This window comes from Scylla paramamosain, chromosome 18 (assembly GCF_035594125.1).
Source record: "Scylla paramamosain isolate STU-SP2022 chromosome 18, ASM3559412v1, whole genome shotgun sequence".
Lineage (NCBI taxonomy): Eukaryota > Metazoa > Arthropoda > Malacostraca > Decapoda > Portunidae > Scylla > Scylla paramamosain.
In genome coordinates, this window is record NC_087168.1 from 21,942,150 (window position 1) to 21,963,099 (window position 20,950).

Here is a 20,950-nt window from a genome sequence, read left to right on the forward strand (position 1 = left end):
ATCCTGTTAATATTGTGGAGATGTTGCTAAACTGTCACGAGAACCATGAAAACATCCTTAAAAACCAGTGTAACTACAACTAGAGCGTTTTGAGAGTGATCGAGGTGCGGACAGAAGTGTTTCAGAATAGGATGCTTAGGCTCTCACAAGGACAGTTTTCAGAGGCCCACGGACATGAATTAGTCGTGCTCTAATGGGTGTTTTTCCTACTTGATATACAAAGATTTGCCGAACTATCACGGAAAGTAGAAAAAATAACTTAGGAACTTTGTTAACAGGAGGTGATATTCTAGAAAATGAACAGAAATTAACAAGAACACTAGAACGACAGTAAGGACAATCAGATGAAGACTTTACATAGAAGACGCGAAATTACGAGCTTGCCACAAATCTACGAAGAAGGACAACTAATGCAAGTGACACCATAGAGAACGCTGAACAGAAATTAACAACAAAACCACAACACTAGGGACTGTCAAATCAAGATACCGCAGTGGAAAGAAAGTCGTTAGATAAATAAAAAAATAAAAAAAGAAGAAGCAAGGGAAGACTTTACTTACAGGCATGTGGGCGAAACTCGTATAGTCTTCCAACCAGAATTATTGACTCGTAAAGTAAAAAATATCGTGTGCGTCAGAAGTATACGTGAATTTAAAGAAGCTTATTACAAAGTACTATCAGGAGACAGCATTACTGGCCTGCCTGGATCCTGTAGAGAGAGAGAGAGAGAGAGAGAGAGAGAGAGAGAGAGAGAGAGAGAATGATTACAGGTCTCAATTTGTTAAGGGTAAGGAAGATCTAAGCAGGTGCGGAGGTGGGCTGAGCTTGCGCGGGATTTGAACCTCTCTCCTGTCCCGCCGTGATGGATGGGGCGGGAGGGAGACCACTCTGATTTTAGCCTTCCCAGGAGGGAGATAAAGAGCAAGGGGACCGGAGAGGTAGGGAGGAAAGGTAAAGAGGGAGGGAGGAGGGGCCAGGAGCAGCGGGGACCAGGAGGAGGAGCGAGAGGAAAAATATGAGGCTGGAACAGGAATGAACAAATTGGTTTTTCATAGTTGGGAAGGAGGAGGAATAGCGAGCAGGGAGAAATGGAAAGAATGTCTGGAGAAGGAAAGAGAGAGAGAGAAAGAGAGGGACGGAGAGGAGGGAGCGGCTTAGATTATATTCGTGAGGAGATGAATTTGAAAAACTAAACACGCAAACACGGACACTTAGCGTACAACACACGCCTCACACAATAACACTAATACAATATCAATAACAAAAACTGACGTCACACAGGCAAAAAAAAAAAAGGAAAAAAGGAAAAACAGATCTACTAAAACAACAAAGATGGAAGTCACAAAATTTTTTAACAGAAGACTGATGAACGAACGCACGTATTGAAAGTAGAAGAGATGAAACTATTAGAAGGCAGAGAAAAATATTTACTTCAAATAACCTTCTTCTACCCGTTATGGCCCAAAGGTACAACATAACTGGCCCCATCCTTGGAATACCAGACAAGGAAGGAAGGAAGGAAGGAAGGAAGGAAGGGAGAGAAAAAAAAAAGGAATACACACACAGAGAAAGGATTCCCAATGTAAAAGAATAACGAAGAGAGGAAGGAAGCAAGAGGAAGAAGCGAGGAGGAAGGGAGAAGAAAGGCGAGAAGACGTGAAGGAGAAAAGAGGTGGTACAGTAACAGGAGCAATTTTCCTTCATCCGAAAACTGCCAATAGTGGAGACGAACGGTGCCGAGCGTCGCTAAGTCGAGCGGATGAGCAAGAAAAAATATATAGCAGGAATAAAAGATACAATAAAGATGTGAAGAGAGAGAGAGAGAGAGAGAGAGAGAGAGAGAGAGAGAGAGAGAGAGAGAGAGAGAGAGAGAGAGAGAGAGAGAGAGAAACACACACAGACAAACAAGACAATAAGCAACAAACTAAAACCATTAACGAACCAGAACCACCCTTTACGATCACAGCTTAACAAACCAAGCACTCAGTCATCGACACTCACGATGCACAAAACTCGTTCCTGCGTAGCTCAATCAAGATCACCACCCAGCGTCATGGAATTAGTGCACTTTTCACCGTCTAAGCAAGCCCCACTCCTCCCTCCCCACCAGTGATAGTCTAGCTAATGGACGGGAGTTTCAAAGGCATCATAGTTTGCGTTTAGTATAGCGAGTGCAATATTTTCGCCTCCAACGCCGTGTCGGGTACATAAGTTATAGCGACTGGTCTGTAATTACCAGGCATTTGTTTTGTCGCCTCTCAAACAAGCGAGTAGCATTTGTCACCTTCACTCGTGCTGCAAAGAGAGAAAGAGAGAGACCCCTTCGCTCTGGATCCACTAATTTTCCATCACATTTTCATTCTCTCTCTCTCTCTCTCTCTCTCTCTCTCTCTCTCTCTCTCTCTCTCTCTCTCTCTCTCTCTCTCTCTCTCTCTCTCTCTCTCTCCTGGGATTCATCACCTGCTTCGTGATTAATGATCGTCTTCTTTACCAAAAATGAGGTGTGACGATTTTCTCTCTCTCTCTCTCTCTCTCTCTCTCTCTCTCTCTCTCTCTCTCTCTCTCTCTCTCTCTCTCTCTCTCTCTCTCGCTGGTAACATTACAACCCGAATCTTTTACCGTCTCCCTCTTTCCCTCTTTTTTTTTTTTTCTTTTATCGCTCCCTCCCTTTGCATATTATTTTTTTCCTCTCATTCCTCCCTTCCGAGCTGCCTGGTTCTTTCCCTCCCCTCTGACCGTACTTTTCCTTCCTCTTCCTTGCTTCCTTCTTCATGCTGGTTCTCCCTCTGGTTCCCTTTGCACTTTTCCTTCCCTGCTCTTACCTGTATAGGCCTCTCCCCTTTATTTTCGTATTCTCATTGTTTTCTTTTTTTTCTTTTTTTTTTTTGTTGTTGACTGCTCTTTGCTTTTTCACTCATCTTTTCTTATTTTTCTCTCATAATTTTCTTTTTCTTTGTATCTCAGTGGTGATACTTTTTGTAACTCTCCTCTGCATAACAGATAAGACAGCTTTCCAATACCGAGGGAAAAAAAAAGAGGAAAGAACAGCTTATTCTATTGTGTACATGGTCTTTAATACCCACTTAGCCTCTCAGGACCATATGGGAAGGTGGGAGAGACCGAGAGAAAGAGAGATGCTCGTGTGGTTTGCTATTTATGTATCATCAACAAGGACTTGGCATTGTAAGTTACATCCCCGCCATTCATCACGAACAATTTAGCCTCAAAAAGTGAAATAACCACACCGTAATCATGGCACACGGTGAAGGAAAGTACTAATTCTATTTAGATGCGATATCATAAGAAAATAGACAGGCAGCCACAATAAAAATCTGTGAGAGAGAGAGAGAGAGAGAGAGAGAGAGAGAGAGAGAGAGAGAGAGAGAGAGAGAGAGAGAGAGAGAGAGAGAGAGAGAGAGAGAGAGAGAGAGAGAGAGAGAGAGAGAGAGAGAGAGAGAGAGAGAGAGAGAGAGAGAGAGAGAGAGAGAGAGAGAGAGGTTTCGCATGTATTCCCTCAGTATATCTTGGGTTCAGACTGTCCCAGCGAGCGCCTTCCTGCCTCTTCCTCGGTGGTTCCCTCCTCTGCGAGCGTGTCAGCCTTCTTGCGAGAGGCCGGGCAGCACGAGGCCACAGGAAGTGATGGTGACCTCATTGACTGGATTGTAGTGGAAGGCTTCTTTTGTCACCTCAAGGCCGGCGACCACCTCACCAAATACAGCATGCATCGCCGTACCTGTATGTCCTTGGGTGCAGATGCCAAACGCCATGTCGTTATTTGAAGTCATCCCAGTAACAAGACCCTCAGCATCTGCCTTGGAGTGCTGGCCGCCCCACTCCAATCCCGTCAGTAAAGCATGCGAGACTGCCTGGTTGTTTCTATCCACAGCAGACCGAAACACGATGATATTCCTCACTTTCTCAGAGGCTTTGGCTCTCAGTAAAGATGGACCCATCGTGCCCATGCACAGTGCTAGGAACTGCTGTGCTCGACGTAGATGGCACCATAGTCTGATGTAGACGCGACCCAGACGCCTGTCACCCACACCCAACTCCAGGAACACCTCGTGTGGCACCTGTGGGGAGATATACTGTTATGCTATTTGTTTACAAGTAAACGCGAATGGGAGACTCGTGAAGGAAATTGTCGCGGCACACACCTGCAGGGATAGCCTCTTAATGGCTGGTGCGGCCAGCGTATGGAGCAGCAGGCGACCGTCACTGTAGTCCATCACTGCGCGCGGGGCCTCTGCAGGGTCTTGTTGTGGCTGGTTAGAGCTCGCTATTTCTCTTGCTATGAAGTGACTCACCCTGGGATCTCTTAAGCCACGGCGTCCGCAAACTAATGTATTTCTATGAATCGCAGGCTGCCCAAATACGATTGTTCCTGCTGCTTTTGCTGCCTTAATTGCTTCAGATCCAGCTTCTTTCGGATCTTCAGTCATAACTAGCAGTGCATCTTTGTCTCCAGCCGGCAAGTTCTCCTTAACTAGAGCGTCTCCTGAAGGGTGAGCTTTCTCTCGTGCTTTCTCATCGTCAGGATCCGCCAAATCTTTCTTAAACTGTAACTCTTTCACTACCGTCTCATAGGACACCACCGAGGCAATGTCGTTTGCTTTCCTGATGTTGTCAAGCAGGTCTCTAACAACCACTTCTGTGTTGTGCAAGTGGGCATTCTTGCGGAAAAGCTGCACCACCTGAGCGTCTACATCATTGAAGACTTTCTTTAATTCCTTTTTGTGTTGCTCTATGTTTTTGAAGATGACATTAATTCTTTCTTCAAGTTTTTGTTTTTGCTCCGACACAAAAGTCTGCGCCAGTTTGACGGTGTGGCCCTGAGGGTGGCCCGAGTAGAGGCAGATGCTGCACAGCGCCAGGTCACAGTTGGCACACCAGTACCGCAGGTCGTCTCCATGAGTTGTGCAGGTGGCACACTGTAAGAAAGATTACAACACTATAAGTTCAAGTCCTGAACGCAGGATATGTTAGCAACATGGAAGCTTTACACTCTTCTTGTGTCTGTTACTATTTTGTGCGACGCTGCCGCATCAGGCTTCATTATATATATATATATATATATATATATATATATATATATATATATATATATATATATATATATATATATATATATATATATATATATATATATATATATATATATATATGTGTGTGTGTGTGTGTGTGTGTGTGTGTGTGTGTGTGTGTGTGTGTGTGTGTGTGTGTGTGTGTGTGTGTGTGTGTGCGTGTGTGTGTGTGCGTGTGTGTGTGTGTGTGTGTGTGTGTGTTTAATTTATGTTTGTCACAGTAATGCTGTGAATGTAACAATATGCTCCACAGTGCTATATTTTCTAGTATTGTAATTAAAAAGTTACTTGAGATCATTACCAGTTCATAATATGTTCATTTTCTTAAAGATTATAACATTACAATACAAGTGAATTGAGTTAACATCAAAACAGCCTCCCACAGATGGCATCACCAGTGTTCTTCAATGAGGCTCGCCTGACCTCCCCTCCTCCCTCTCCCTTCCTCCCAACACTCACCTCAAACTGATTGCAAAGAGGCAAAATGTTGAGCAGCGAGTAGTTGACAGTGAGCGCCTCCACCTGCAGGTTGTTGTGTCCCGCCCTGCAAGTGGGGCAATGGAAGCGGCCTGACTTTTTGATATCAGTCAGGCAAGGGCGGCAGAAGGTGTGGCCACAAGGCAGCACGAGTGGTGTTTTGATGGGTTGATCGTAGAGCTCCGCGCACACGTCACAGCTCATGGCGTCCCGAAACCCTCCCGAGGCTCCTGTGGGTGAAGAGAATGTGTGTGTGTGTGTGTGTGTGTGTGTGTGTGTGTGTGTGTGTGTGTGTGTGTGTGTGTGTGTGTGTAGACGCATTTTTTATTTTATTATTTACTTATTTATTTTTTTTTATACATTATGCACTAGTCACTAAAACAAGCACTATCACTGTCCTCCATTAAGCAACATGCGGTGTTTGAACTGCATTCTAAAACATTTCTGTCCCGAATCTACACAACATTCAAAAGGCGCTACTATAATTGAAGCTGCACTGGTTTTTAACGGTGTTTTAATGGTTCTAGTGGCAGATCAACATGTCACCCAGTCAACCGCTCTTGAGAACCTGGCTAATCATCTCTGTGGCCTTAAAAATAGTCGTGATGAGAGAGCGAGGCGTTTCAAAATACTGGTCCTTGTTGTGAGCGTACTATCTGCAAGGCATGGCAGGTAGATAAGGGGCCGCGCTACGTGTCCCGTCCAGCCTCCGTACAGGTCTGGGACGAGTCACAAGGCAGACAACGCAAATTCCCTCCACACAGTCATTCCTTCCTACTATTTGGTCAGTAAATTGTTGCCTGATTAGCTCTATTGACGGAAATCAATAGGCTGAATGTCCAGAATTGTTTTTGTCTTGTTTTAAATCGTCTTTTGCGTCTCATGAGGACTATTTTAAAAAACCATGGAGAATATCAGTCGGGTTCTCATGTGTTCTTTTCTCATTAATGGTGCAGAATCCTTCATGAGCCATCGTCAGAATCATGAAAACACCCTTGAGAGGCACAGTGACTCCCACTTACAAGTAGTCGTAATGAGGCAACGCAAATAGCAATGAACGAAGAGAATCTTGGATAGGAAAATCTACAGGAACGGCATTCTTAATTAAAAGTATCGGCGACAGTCTCCATTCTAAACAGGCTGCAGTAGACGTTGTTTTTTTTTTTTTTTTTTTTTATTTATTTATTTATTTTTATATCTAGTGATGCATACCAAGCATTCTGCATCATTAACAGGAGAAATAAACAATGGAAACCCAAGTACCTATTCTGGCAGTTGAAAATCGTTGTTATTCAAGTACAAGGCAATGCAGATTACGGGATTCCATATTTCGTAATTATGAAACCCCGCCTTCACAATACCTGCTGCTGGCGTTGTCATGCTGGGCGGGGAGACGGGCGGCCCTGCGAAGTGGTAGGGATTTCTTTTGCAACTAATGAATGCTGACTGTCTCTTCCTCTCCCTCTTATCCGTCTTATCTGTTGTGCTGGCTGACTGTAGGCGTTTCCGTATCTTGTGCAGAGGCTTTTATCTAATCAGAAACTGTGATAAACTTTTACGTTATCAAAATTGGCCCATGGATGCCAGACGTGTAAGTATAAAATAGGACAGACACCTTGAAAAAAAGGACACACACACACACACACACACACACACACACACACACACACACACACACACACACACACACACACACACACTACAAACTGTAATGATGTCATGAAGTACACAAAAAGAAGAAGCCTGCCAGTTACCCACCAGGCCACACTTACAAAACACAACACCCTGACGCAATTTTAGCATGACCTACGCAGTAAGTAGTTCACAGTGTTAGGAATGCCTCCTGGTACATACCAATAGATGTAACAAATGCATCACGTCTTAGCTGGAGATGGCCGCCCCACACTCTCGCCTGATGGGGTGGCTGTGTCCATCTGCACGGGCAGCGTCCACACTCCACACTCCGGCTGAGGGCGAGAACACTGGGCCAACCCGGCCAGGCAGTACGGGTAATCGGTATGTACGGAACGTGTACTATTCCGGTTCTTGATCCCCCCCAGTGTCGGTTATGGATCGCGGCGGGCAGCCATCTCTGCTCGCCAAGACTGACTAATGTTACATTTTTCAAACAGCAGAAGAAAATGAACAGGAAAGGAATTTGGGCTGTCCTTTTTGTTCAAGGAAAATAAAAGGACAAATAGGACCCAAAAAGAACAGACAGACCTTAATAGGATAAACCTGGCAACCCTCGCACTGGCCAGTAATGATTCCTGTGTTTTTTTCTGTCCACTTCAGCATTACAGACAACAGACTCAGCGCTGAGGGAAAGAAAGCATGACGTTCTGAAGCCCACAGTTCTTGCTTGCTTGTTTGTTGATTCAGTGGATTTGTGTTGATGTTTGTTACATTTGGTTAATGATTAACGTTTCCGATGTAACCATTGAAGCATTTCTTAAACAAAATCTAATATGAAATGTAGAGTTATGAGGTCTCTCAAGATACATTATAAAAACTTTAATGCGTTACCTTTTTATACTTTTGTTTAATATTACTGTTATAGATTTGTAGGATCATCTTCGGTGCAAAATATGGAAGCGGCAGCCTTGCGTATCAGTCAAGTAGAAATGATAAGGTGATGGGATTGCATGTCCGATGTGCCGGGCTCTGCAGCCTCACACGGTGCCCAATCCGTAAATCTCTTCGCTATACATGTTGTGCAGATTCCAGTATACTTACACTTTCAAAGTAACCAAAAAAAAAAAAAAAAACGTTAAACATAAAAATATTATCCAAAGTATTTAGTTTATGACAAGATATCATTTACATATTTAAAGATTTTTGAATGATATACTGAAGAGCAAAATATTGAGGCAATAAAACAGAAAACGTGAGACAAGTTTTTTTACTGTGTAATTGCGTTTATTTTCTGTTAATTTCCCTTTGCACCTTGTGTTATATTTTTCAAGTGTAGAAAATATTGGATTAATATTATACCCATTACATCTTAAGAACTAAAAACTACAAAAACTGCAAGAAAAATATACGAGCGAATTTTCTCTAGAGTTAATGCACTATTAGCCATTGAAATTCTGTAACAGCCACTTGCGTCTTAAGACAAACAATGTCATCACATGAATCTATGAGCATCTGAGTGTGTTACTGCGAGAGGCCGGGCAGCACGAGGCCACACCGAGTGATGGTGACCTCGGTGATTGGGTTGTGCTGGAAGGCATCCTGCGCCACCTCGAGGCCGGCGACCACCTCACCGAATGGAGCATGCATTCCAGCATTGGTCTGCCCTTGGGTGCAGATACCAAAGGCAGTCCCATTGTTTCCAGCCATTCCTGCTACAAGACCCTCAGTTTCTGTCATGGAATGTTGACCGCCCCACTCAAGACCCATCAGAAGGCCTTGTGCGAATGACTGACTGTTTCTATCCACAGCAGACTTAAAGACGATGATATTCCTCACTTTCTCAGAGGCTCTGGTCCCAAGGAAAGATGGTCCCATCGTGCCCATGCAGAGTGCCATGAATTGCTGTGCCTGGCGCAGCTGTCCGAAAAGCCTGATGTAGACCCGACCCAGGCACCTGTCACCCACACCCAGCTCCAGGAACACTTCGCGTGGCACCTGTGGGGAGAAAGCGTTATGCTACCTGTTCACACACACACACACACACACACACACACACACACACGCCTATGAGTGAAGGAAAGTGTCGCGGCACACACCTGCAGGGACAGCCTCGTGGTGGCGGGCTCGGCCAGCGTGTGGAGCAGCAGGCGACCGTCGCGGTAGTCCATCACTGCGCGCGGGGCCTCTGCTGTGTCTTCTGACTCCTCTGCTGTCTCTTGTGCCTCGTCTGTTAGTTCTTGTGACTCCTCTGCTGATTCACCTTTTGGTTGGCTTGGTGACTGCTGCTGCTGCTGACAAGCCTCAGCACCTGCAGCCTCAGCCTCACCTGCTTCTGGATGTTCACCTTCAGCTTCTTCAGCCTCTTTACTATTAGACTTTTCTTTAAGTGCAGCTTCCGAGTCTTTAGTCTTACCAGAATGTGCCTCTATCCCACCAGAGAAGTTCTTTTCCTTTAGGTGGAACTCTCCCACCGACTTTTCAAAATACAGTACTGAGGTAATGTTGTTCGCCTTCTTGACATCAGCCAGCAGGTCCCGAAGAGCCCCCTCAATATTTTGTAAGCAGGCATTCCTGTAAAGAAGCTTTTTCACTCGTTTGTCTAAGACATTGAAATCTGCCTTTAAACCTTTTTTATGACCCTCAATGTTTCTGAAGATCACATTTATTTTTTCTTCAAGAGTTTGTTTTTTCTCCGTAACAAATGTCTGGGCCAGTTTGACAGTGTGGCCCTGAGGGTGGCCCGAGTAGAGGCAGATGCTGCACAGCGGCAGGTCACAGTTGGCACACCAGTACCGGAGGTCGTCTCCATGAGTGGCACACTTGTCACACTGTAAAGAAAAACGAAAAGTAAATCCAAGTCCAAGTGGAAAACATCTCGAATGTAAACTTCTTACACTCTTGTAGATATTTGTAAACTTTTATATTACCTATAATTCTGAGATTACGATTAGTGTCTTTGGAAGATTGCTAGTTTACGAACGAAATAATCAGTGTTTACTTACTACATGCGTTTTATAATATTTAGAGAATCAGAAAAAAAAATAAATTAAACTCTTAAAGAATTGAATTTAGCTTCCCACAGATGGCATCACCTATGAGTGTCCTTGAATGAGGCTCGCCTGACCGTCCTCCTTCTCCCTTTCCCTCTCCCTCCCTCCCAACACTTACCTCAAACTGGTTGCAAAGAGGCAAAATATTGAGCAGGGAGTAGTTGACGGTGAGCGCCTCAACCTGCAGGTTGTTGTGTCCCGCCCTGCAGGTAGGGCAATGGAAGCGACCTGACTTTCTGATGTCGGTTAGACACGCACGACAGAAGGTGTGGCCACAGGGCAGCACGAGTGGTGTGCGCAGGACCTGTTCGTACACATCAGAGCACACATCGCAGCTCATGGCCTCTCGAAGTCCTCCTGAGGCCCCTGTAGGAGGCGGAGAAGTTACTGTGTGTTTGTGCTCAACATTGTCCAGAAGCACCTTTCTATTCAGAGTTGCTATTGATACTTCTTTCATCAGTTTTGTACACACATGGATGACAACTGTCTAAAGCCACTTTCTTGTCTTGCACATGCTGCTAAACCATAGGTGCTCGCTTATGATCAATGAGTACATATGTACGTACACTCAGAACTTTATTATTATTATTATTATTATTATTATTATTATTATTATTATTATTATTATTATTATTATTATTATTATTATCATCATCATCATCATCATGATCATCATCATCATCATCATCATCATCATCATCATCATCATCATCATTATTATTCAAAATGTTCAATTTGTACTGGTCTGAATTTTATCTCTGACGAGAGAAAAAGAAAGAAACTATCTACAGAAAGAAACAGTAGACCTCAGACATTATTAAGGCTGAAAATCTCCATAGCTAAGTGACTTTACTGCAGATTTTTGCCTGTGTGATCTTTTTCTCTGCTAAAGTAGTTGTATACAGTAATAAGTACGTACGTACACTTTATATTATTCGAACAAGAAAGCTTCACTTTTTTTTTTTTTTTTTTTGCGTTCCTGAGATCGTATATATATATACTCGTATATATATATATATATATATATATATATATATATATATATATATATATATATATATATATATATATATATATATATATATATATATATATATATATATATATATATATATATATATATATATATATATATATACGAGTATATATATATAATGTGTGTGTGTGTGTGTTCAACATTCATACTGTGGCCACTATGGCCTTTTACGGGCCAGGAACTTCCTCTTGGCAGTTCCTCGCCAGCTACGCTTTGTTTACAAACCGGGCAAACAAACGCACGCACACCAGCCACGTACGGCTTCCCCACCCGTGGCCTCACGCCAGAGTTGCTCATTTATTATTTTCTTCTGGCTACTGTCGAGGAAATTTCGTGACTTATCGTAAATCAACTATTCTTCACAGTGTTTAGTGGAAACTGTGTTGATTACGACTTACACATTTACCCACCTGATGAATGTTTGTTACATTTATTTAGTCAATAACAGGACACGGCTTTGTTACGGACGTGAGTTAGTGGTGTATGTACGCGTCCACTTCCGATACCAGTCTGGGACGCGTCTTGCATGACAAGGAAAACCCACGGTGGCCGTGCAACAACACGCAATACCTCTCCACCAATGGTCGGAGTGCGGGTGATGTTCCGAGCTGTATAATTCACGTGTGATTATGTAAATCGGCACGATGGAGGCACACCAACACTCCGCCACGAGCCTCGCCAGACTTGATGCTGGTGTGCTGCTGGTGAGGGGCGAGGAAACACGGAGTGACTAGCGAGGGAGGAGTTGCTGATAAAGATCTGCGAATTGACTCTGAATAACTTACGTTCTGTTTGCAAGACTCGTGAATCTTTTAATAGCCACATTAGGAGAAAACTTGACGCCACTTTGCCACACTTACAGGCGCACAACAGCAGGGCGTCATCGTCACCACCGAGGGCTCCACCCCAGAACAAAGATCTTCCCAACCTTCTCTCCTTTCACACACGCACGTTCTCAAAATTTCCCCGTCACAGAGAGATAACAAACTTTGAGAAGGCCTAATTTTAAAGGCATGCGTTTCCTATAACAAGTACATAATTCACCGTCACCTGAGGCCGTGGGTAGTGCTGACATGGTGGGGCGGCGGCGGGGCGGTCGGGCGAGGAGCCAGGGTGCCACCAAACACACTGGCAAAATTTGGCTGCGCTGAGCCTGAAGGGTTGAGTGCTTCCACTGAGGTGAAGGGGGACTGAGCTACCAGATTTTCTTGAGAGAATTGTCGAAGGGTATGTACAGGTGTTATGGTAATAGTGTTTTGCTTATATAATGATTAATCTTATTTGCAGTGCTCGTAATTTAGTTTATATTTACTGAGTACAACACTGCTTTTACCAAACATTCTTCTACTATATGTAGATGTTCAACTTGTTTATGTCCTCTCATTCATACATTCTTTTCTCTTTAATATCTGAAAAGCGTCCTTCACTGCAAGCGTCTGCGTGTGAATGTTCAGGGTGGAAAATATGTCAGGAAAATATGTCCTGGGAAGTCATAAGGCAAGCCATAGACAGTTTAGCTGTAGAAGCCAAGGGAGATGTGACGTAGGCCATGCTTACCGCGTGTCTTTAAATTCCTTTAATGGTTTATCTGTTCGGTGACATCAGACGCTACGCTAGTGGTCAAGTGCAGTCCAGTTGCCTTGTAGTAGTAGTAGTAGTAGTAGTAGTAGTAGTAGTAGTAGTAGTAGTAGTAGTAAAGATGATAATAACTACCATTTTTTATAATAATAATAACAATAATAATAATGATAATAATAATATTATTATTATTTTAACAGCAACTATAATTATAGCAGTAACACCAAAGTTATAACAATGCAACAATATCTGTGCTCTCCACCTAACATGTGAAATCACTGCCTGAAAATTACCACCACACACAGAACATCCTGAAGCTTCAGTAGTGTCTTGTCTGCATTCAGCAACACCGCACACACAGCCCCATCACTCGGCAATTGGTAACCATCGCAGGGGTAGTTCGAGCAAGGTACTGAAAGAGTCTGGCGGTCTATACCTTCTATACCTTCCCTGGTTTAGCCTGTAGCGAGCACTACTTCTCTGACCACTACAGTCCTTGCTAGCTGGATTAGTTACACTCATTCTCATAAAGTATAATATCACAATTTTCTTCTAAAGAAACATCACACATCTCAGGGAAGTGTTCGCTTCTTGACTTGTATTTGACATAACCAGCAGGGCCAAACATGTTAACTTTCCCTTGCCTTCAGTTTATTAAGACAGGTACTCAGGCCTCTGAGTGGTGGATATCGGCTGCACTTTCACCATCCTTCAATTCGCCACAGAGTCAATACGAAGTCATGAGCGCATGGCGAGCGAGCGAGCAGCTCCAGAACTTAATTTTAGTGTTTTTCAGTGAGTCACAGCGAGAGTTCTGGGAGCACGAGGCCACAGTGCGTGATGGTGACCTCCGTGACTGGGTGATGTTTCACGGCGGCGAGCACCACCTCCATGCCGCTCATTACCTCGCCGAAAGGGCATTGGAAGGTGGCGCCTGTCTGACCTCTCGTGCAGATGCCGAAGCCGTGTTGGTCAATGAATTTGCTGAGTGGGATGAGGAGGCCATTGCTCGGCTCTTTGGTGTATTGGTCACCCCACTCTAGGTCAGCCAGCAGCTCCTTCATGCCCGGCCCGTCGCTCTCCGTCCAGTACTCTCTGCAGCACAGCGTTTCTTTCGGCTTACCCTTGTACGCCACGTGGCTGAAGCAAGACCCGACGTAAGACGGCCCCATCGTGCCCATGCAGAGTGCCAGGAACTGTTGCGCCCGGCGTAGGTGGCACCACAGGCTGATATAGACTCGGCCCAGACAGATGCCGCCCACTCCCAGCTCCAGGAACACTTCGGACGGAACCTGCAAGAGGGATGGCGTAAAAAGCGATACCAGACATAAAAAGCCCTGAGTAACAATCTACCCGAGGGAAAAGTTAGGGTGCATACCGCCGCCACAGACAAAAGGTACAGTAATTGTTATTCTACCGTACGTACCTTGACAGACAAGTGCCCGTCTGCAGGATGAGCGGTTGAGTGCAGCAGAAGATGACCCTCTCGATAGTCCAGCCTCATGCGCCGCGTGCCATAGTCTTCCTCTTCCAGCGCCTGCAGTGACGCTTGAGGCTCGCTGTTCTCAACAAATGTAACACTATCGAGTTTCATATCCTTAAGTTTGTTTTCAATGTCGCACAGTTTCGTTGGCAGCCACGTTTCGTTTTCTTCTTCTGCAGCTTTCACTTTATCCTCGCATTCCAGGATGTCCTCCACACTGCAGGCTTCATCCGTGTCGGCTAACAGGAGGTCAACTTTCTCCTCCAGGCTCAGTACCTGTTAATTGTTATCGTAGGAAATGTTGCTTTAGTCTTCTTAGTTTTCTTTGCCTGTAACTGACACATTTATACTCCATCAAAGAAAATACGCTAAGGAGTCATCCGAGAAATGCTAAGAATTTTCACATGTTCTAAAATTTATGTGCTTTAAGTTCAGTTCTCTAATGTTGTCTAAGATTATGAACAGAAAGTTTCCCAGTTTACCGGAGCATAGAAGATGGTAATCAAAGTAAAGTAAAATTCATGCACTCATTCATATCAGTAACTTCCTCTTACCTGTTTCATTTTGGTGGTCAGGTAGTCGTACAGGAAGTATATCTCGCCCCTGCCTTGCATTACCTCGTCACTCAGGCGTGCCAGCTGCTTGTTGAGGCGTGCCTTTTTGTCCTCCATGACAGTCTTGATGGGTAGCACGGTGTGGCCCTGCTGGTGGTTCGCATAGAGGCACAGGGAACACAGTGGCAACTCGCACTCCTCACACCAGAAGCGCTGCTCCTCCTCGTGGTTCCTGCACGATCCAAACTGTCGGCAAAAGTCGTTAATTGAGAACCCCTTTTCCTGATAAATTCTGGGACTCCCTGCCTGCTTCTGTATTTCTACCTTTCTATGACTTTAACTCTTTCAAGAGGGGGGCTTCAAGACACTTATCTTCCAGTTTCTCATAACCCCTTTTGATCTCTTTAGGGACTGGCACCCCAGTGTTTTTTTTTTTTTTTTTTTCCATTTTATTGGCTTTGGCCAGTGCCCATGCTTACCTTGATGTCGTTGTAGTTGGATGACAGGCTGGCAAGCGGGTAGCAGATGGGCAGCTGGTTGATGTCAACAATACCGGAATCCCTTCGGCAGGTTGGACAAATCAGGTTTCCCCGCGAAATGCTGTGAACGGCCGATATGCAGGCGCGACAGAAGGTGTGGCCGCATGGCAGCACCAGTGGGTCGCGGGTGCCCTGCTGGTACACCTTGAAGCACACGAAGCAAGTCACAGCCTCCTCCATCTCATGGTCTCCTCGCCATCATCTGAAACATGCAAACTTAACTCAACCCTTTCACTCCGCTGTGCACCAACTCGCAGCACTAAAGGTCTTGCAATCCCCCCCAAGCGTCGACAAGGAAGTAAACAAGTGAATCAGAAGAATAGATTTAGCAATTCCTGTCCAGTGCATTGTTTGGAGGCGGCTGTGAAGCAAGAAGAAAGGTCGCACAATGATTAGTAAATAGGGAAAAAACGTGTCAAACAGCAGGAAAAGTATTAATTTACCACAATTATTGATGTGAATATTAAGTACCGTGCACCTGGTAGTGATGATTACGTTTATAATGTCATGCTGCATTGACATTGTGGCTTGATACATACACTCCCGCCCACACATACAACCCATGTTATCGTTACTGAAATGTGTTTATTGAGGTCGCGGTGTTGATCATGTCACCGCCACAAAAATCCACGGTTGAGTTTCTATTTTCATTATTGTTGACAGGAGAGATATGATAAGCAGGCGGAGGGTCTGATGCGAGGCCCGTGCTGTGGTGGAAACACTGGACACCCCACTGTTAGAATACGTCAGTGGGTTTATTTTCCCTTGTGTATTAACATTCTCTTCTATTTCTCACCCTTCGCCTTCCACTGAACTCTACAGTAAGGCCATCAGTCCTCCAATTTTCGTCATACACTTCCTCCATCATTTTCATGGCACTCCGTCAACCCAAACCTTTTCTCCGTCATCATGTAAGCGCGTTTCTCATCACCCACGCCACCCTGCCTTCTCTCCTCTATTTCCTCCATTGTTTCCACTGTACTCCGTCATTAAGGATACTTGTACTCCATAACAAGCCGCCATCTGTTCCCAAGCAAGACTGACGAGCCCATGATGCCAGGTACTAATTCTGCATCTCCGTCAGGCCCCGATAAGAAACAACTGTACCCATCTAGATAAGCTTAAAAAAATAAAGGAGAAATAATCATGTTAACTCTCCACTAGTATATGTTATTTTCTCGCTCTCACAGAAGCTACTCACTGTTTTGAAATACTGGCAAACTTTACTAGAGTCAGCTATGAAGGGCAGAGGATGGAACCCGCGGCGGTGCACACACGATACGCTACTTCACCAGTTGATGCAACCATTATCTGCAGGACCCTGTATTGATTATCACCACCACCACTACTACTACTACTACTATTACTACCATTAATACTGAGACGACAAAACCAGCAACAACAAAAACAAAAACATCTACTACTAGTACTACTACTATTCCTACAGCTGTTGCTGCTGCTGCTGCTACAACAACAACAACAACAACAACAACAACAACAACAACAACTACTACTACTACTACTACTACTACTACTACTACTACTACTACTACTATGACGACAAGACCAACAACACCAAAGTAAAACATGTACCCACTACTACTACTGTTACTACTACTACTACTACTACTACTACTACTAATAATAATAATAATAATAATAATAATAATAATAATAATAATAATAATAATGATAATAATAATAATAATAATAATAATACCACCACTACTACTACTATCATCACTACTACAGTACTACAACAACCCCAAAACCACTCCACTAACACCACCACCACCACCACCACCACTGCCACCACCTCACCACCACCAACCACCAACACCACAATTCTTACTCCAGACACCACTGCACCACAACCATTCCTGCAACCACCACCAGCACCACCTGCTTTACCTGTACGGCAAAGGTGTACCACTGGCCGAGGTGAGATGCTTAGTAAAGACAAACCAGGTAACGACTGTCCCATTATGTAGTGTGTGACCCACCGCCCCTCCAGCCACTCCTTATCTTCTTATCAAGGGAGGTCACCGCGACGCTCAGCTGATTAGATACGGACATTGTTAAAATGTAGCTTCTTTTTTTCTTTGTTTTTTTTTTTTTTTTAGAAAATCTCAACATACGGGAAGATGAGGGAAAGATATGGAAGAATAATAATGATGGGTGAGTAATAATGATGATGTAATGATAATGATTCTGCGTTTACTGAACTAAACTGAACTGCCTACGGGATGTACTTAACTATAGTCTGAAACACTTCTGCGCCACATCTTCACTACGCTACTAGTTGAAGTTATACGGATTTTTTAACGGTGTTTTTGTGGTTGCAGTGACAGATTAACAAGATTTCTACATTAGTAACAGGAGATACACTCTTGAGAACCCGGCTAATTGTTTCTGTGGCCTTTGGAAATAGTCGTGATGAGAGAGCGAAGTGTTTCAGAATACAAGCCCTAGAAATCATAAACTTCTCGGCCAGCTGCAGCCTTTACTCGATCCTAACAAAATGGTGAGGTGCAGGTTTAGAATATACTTCTGAGAGCCACTTCTTCTTCTTCTTCTTTTGCTCCCATGTTTATATGAGGTCGCTGTTTCTCACTAGTCTTCTCCACAAGGCTCTGTCCCAACCTCCTCTCAACTCAGTCCTCTCTTCCTCAGGCCCTCTCCAGTGCGATCCTTCCACCTTTTTTTTGGTCTGCCACGTCGTCTTCTTCCCGCCACTTCCATATCCAATATCCTTCTGCCGACATACCCTTCTTCTCGCATTTTTTATATAACCGAAGCATCGCCTGAGAGCCACTACTGACAGCAAAATGGGTGATCAAGTAGTTAAAGTATCTGTAGTTATTTTTTTCCCTCAGTAGAATTATGTAGGGTGACTAAAACTCAATGAGTACCGTAGTGTAATTAGCCCTCAAGTGGTATCATAAACATTAGGTACTAGAAAACAAAAGCAAATGTAATAAATGAGAACTATCAAGAAAATGAGAGTAGTAGGACAAATCAATATTTTTACATTAAGATAAGGGAAATGATATCAAGTTTTAAGTTCCCGTATCATTTTCCTCCACCGCCTGCTTCACTTTTCATTCCTGAGGAGAAGAATGACGATGGCGCGCGGGAATGAAATGCATCAGGCTTCATTTCATTGTTTCAGCCGCGAGACAGTGGTGATGAATCTTTTATGTAACAGTAAAGGTTGATATCACCAAGAGATTATTTAGGCTTCACGAATGTACAGGATTCCTCTTCTCAGCTAATGTTCTTGCCTCCGAAGTTTAAATCGTCATTTTGAAGTTAATTAGTAACTACTCAAGTCGGTGAAGTAATAACAAGGTGTATTTATAAGAGTTAAACTGTGTAACATGACTTCATTCCTCTTCTCAGGTGCTGTTCTTGCCTTACTAGTTCACGTGCAATTTAGATCGTCACCTTGAAACAAGATAATTAGTAAACCAAGCACCTACTCTCAGGTTTGGGAAGTAATAACAAAGATTATTCATACAAGAAGTAAAATGCGTAACATCACTTCATTCCACTTCTCAGGGGAAGTTTTGCAGTTTAAGTCGTCACCTTAAAGCAAGTTTACTAGTTAAGCAATCGGTTGTTAGGGGAATTAATACCAAGGAATATTTGTACAGGAAGTAAAATGCGTAACACTACTTCATTCCTCTTCTCAGGTGATGTTTTCGTCTTATTAATCAACGTGCAATTTAGATCGTCACCTTGAGGCAAGATAACCGTAAAGCAAGCAGCCAATCAGGTCGATGAAGTAAAAACAAGGAATATTTATACAACAAGTAAACCACGCAACACCACTTTAATTAGAAACGAATATCTAAGAAAAAAAATCGGTCATTCAGGATCTAGTGAACCACAGAAATCTTGATCAATACCAGATTCATAAGCGGTACTTATCTGCATTGTATCACCCTATCTGATGATAACACCACCAATATCAATATACGTGTGTAATGCTGATATACACGTATCAAGCAGATATCAGGTGTTTGAACGGAACTGTTTATGTGCATCGTGACGTCAGAATGTTAGTCGTGGGGTGTTTTTTTGTGGCATCTTCAGGTGTGGCATTGTCCAGGTGGCATTGACTTGTTATCCATAAGTATCGTCCACCTACGCCCTTTTACCACACTTGTTGTTGTTTATGAGTTAGGCCCTCGTACCTGAATGCACCTGAAAGTATTATTTTAATCAGTAGTGTCCGTCATGATTTATTCTCAAGTAGAATCATTAGTTCCGGGATTTCGTTTCAGATTACAGACCAGAGACGAGGACGAGGATGAAAAGCATTATGTATGTACGGACGTATGTTTGATAGATATTATGTATACTGGTACGTGTGTGAGTGTGTGTGTGTGTGTGTGTGTGTGTGTGGGTGGGTGTGTGTGCGCGCGCGTGTGTGTGTGTGTGTGTGTGTGTGCGTGCGTGTGTGTGTTATATGTAAAGAAACACCAAATCCTCAGTGTGCCTTATTTTCAAACCTTTTTGTTGCCCCTGGCCAGATCCTCTCGCATAAAATAAATAGATAAATAAATAACAATAAAATAAAATTAATAAACAAATAAAAAATCCAGTATGACAGTTTTATGCAGAAATTCAAAAGTGTAAGGTCCGTGTGAGTGTATGAGGTTGGAAGTCACTTTGGACCATCCCTCTAGGAAATGTGAGGAGAGATGGTGGTGTACGTGTCGAGGCGGCGGGGCAGGATGCTGACCTCAGCTTCAGCGCGGAGGCAAAGGTCAAAAGCCAAAGGGGGTTGTCGGGCAGTTCTTTTGGTGTGTATTATAAGCTGTGGTGAAGGAAGATATATCACATTAGAGAGAGAGAGAGAGAGAGAGAGAGAGAGAGAGAGAGAGAGAGTGTGTGTGTGTGTGTGTGTGTGTGTGTGTGTGTGTGTGTGTGTGTGTGTGTGTGTGTGTGTGTGTCCTGAAACGCAATACCATGTCAAGGTTCAATAATTTACGCTAGGAAAGAAAAAGACACATTGGGAAGTAAAACACAGATGTACTAAGTGCGGAGTCAGGGAGGAGTAAGTGAGGAGTCACGTGGAATTGGGTTCCCTTCGTGTCAGCTCAGATAGCGGCGACAGTCTTATCTTGTATCTTATCGACAGGCAGTATGTATGAGGATGATTCTACTCCCCACCCCACCCTCCCCCCCCAAACACACACACACACACACACACACACAGTACGTATCTACCTATCTACCTTCCTATCTATCTATCTATCTATCAGTCTGCCTATCTACTAGAGACACTTTTAGAACGACCCTGGTTTCTGTATTCAAGGTGCCGCTCATCCTTTTCTTTTCTGGGCTGTGTTCCCAGGAAGGTCTTGAGTAGCAAGGCTGTGTCTTTTCCTTGACCACGAAAAAACGAGGGAACACTTCACGACCGCACGCCTCTCGATGAATAAGCTAAGACCCAGGTAAGCCCACACTGTTTCGACGGCGGGAGTACAAAGAATGAGCTCAAAA

At 43.8% G+C, this 20,950-nt stretch overlaps 3 protein-coding genes and 1 long non-coding RNA gene across 11 annotated transcripts in view; 1 reads left to right on the forward strand and 3 right to left on the reverse strand.

Annotated features, from left to right (window-relative positions):
- Positions 1 to 20,950, forward strand: part of LOC135109279 (uncharacterized) — a 308,732-nt gene that overhangs the window by 274,148 nt on the left and 13,634 nt on the right. The gene's annotated exons all lie outside the window — the stretch shown is intronic.
- LOC135109276 (uncharacterized) lies at positions 3,138 to 7,568 on the reverse strand. 2 transcript variants are annotated; one of them, XM_064020560.1, is made up of 5 exons: positions 7,416 to 7,568; positions 6,923 to 7,103; positions 5,544 to 5,791; positions 4,158 to 4,931; positions 3,138 to 4,073 (listed from the first exon to the last, which is right to left on the reverse strand). In XM_064020560.1, the coding sequence occupies exons 2-5, from the start codon at positions 6,939 to 6,941 to the stop codon at positions 3,594 to 3,596; spliced, it is 1,521 nt and encodes a 506-aa protein (XP_063876630.1). In that variant the 5' UTR covers positions 6,942 to 7,103; positions 7,416 to 7,568; the 3' UTR covers positions 3,138 to 3,593. The 2 variants fall into 2 exon arrangements, with proteins under 2 accessions (XP_063876630.1, XP_063876631.1); XM_064020561.1 differs by having other exon boundaries at positions 6,923 to 7,092; positions 7,416 to 7,565.
- On the reverse strand, positions 8,450 to 12,487 carry LOC135109277 (E3 ubiquitin-protein ligase TRIM32-like). The gene is made up of 4 exons (XM_064020562.1): positions 12,333 to 12,487; positions 10,365 to 10,612; positions 9,293 to 10,024; positions 8,450 to 9,191 (listed from the first exon to the last, which is right to left on the reverse strand). Exons 1-4 carry the CDS (start codon positions 12,355 to 12,357, stop codon positions 8,718 to 8,720), a joined length of 1,479 nt encoding a protein of 492 aa, XP_063876632.1. The 5' UTR covers positions 12,358 to 12,487; the 3' UTR covers positions 8,450 to 8,717.
- Positions 13,026 to 17,472, reverse strand: LOC135109278 (E3 ubiquitin-protein ligase TRIM17-like). 2 transcript variants are annotated; one of them, XM_064020564.1, is made up of 5 exons: positions 17,348 to 17,472; positions 15,377 to 15,638; positions 14,898 to 15,143; positions 14,287 to 14,619; positions 13,026 to 14,152 (listed from the first exon to the last, which is right to left on the reverse strand). In XM_064020564.1, exons 2-5 carry the CDS (start codon positions 15,614 to 15,616, stop codon positions 13,661 to 13,663), a joined length of 1,311 nt encoding a protein of 436 aa, XP_063876634.1. In that variant the 5' UTR covers positions 15,617 to 15,638; positions 17,348 to 17,472; the 3' UTR covers positions 13,026 to 13,660. The 2 variants fall into 2 exon arrangements, with proteins under 2 accessions (XP_063876634.1, XP_063876635.1); XM_064020565.1 differs by lacking the exon at positions 17,348 to 17,472 and adding an exon at positions 15,880 to 16,206.

Coding starts and splice junctions, on each gene's coding strand:
- LOC135109276 (XM_064020560.1), bottom strand. Junction 4,932..5,543: donor CTCTTTGCAATCAGTTTGAG/GTGAGTGTTGGG, acceptor TCTTTCTTACAG/TGTGCCACCTGCACAACTCA. Junction 4,074..4,157: donor TTAAGAGGCTATCCCTGCAG/GTGTGTGCCGCG, acceptor ATCTCCCCACAG/GTGCCACACGAGGTGTTCCT.
- LOC135109277 (XM_064020562.1), bottom strand. CDS start 12,357: ATGTCAGCACTACCCACGGCCTCAG. Junction 10,613..12,332: donor AGCACTACCCACGGCCTCAG/GTGACGGTGAAT, acceptor CGCCTCCTACAG/GGGCCTCAGGAGGACTTCGA. Junction 9,192..9,292: donor CCACGAGGCTGTCCCTGCAG/GTGTGTGCCGCG, acceptor TTCTCCCCACAG/GTGCCACGCGAAGTGTTCCT.
- LOC135109278 (XM_064020564.1), bottom strand. CDS start 15,616: ATGGAGGAGGCTGTGACTTGCTTCGTGTGCTTCAAGGTGTACCAGCAG. Junction 15,144..15,376: donor CCAACTACAACGACATCAAG/GTAAGCATGGGC, acceptor TTTTGCCGACAG/TTTGGATCGTGCAGGAACCA. Junction 14,620..14,897: donor TGACCACCAAAATGAAACAG/GTAAGAGGAAGT, acceptor AACAATTAACAG/GTACTGAGCCTGGAGGAGAA.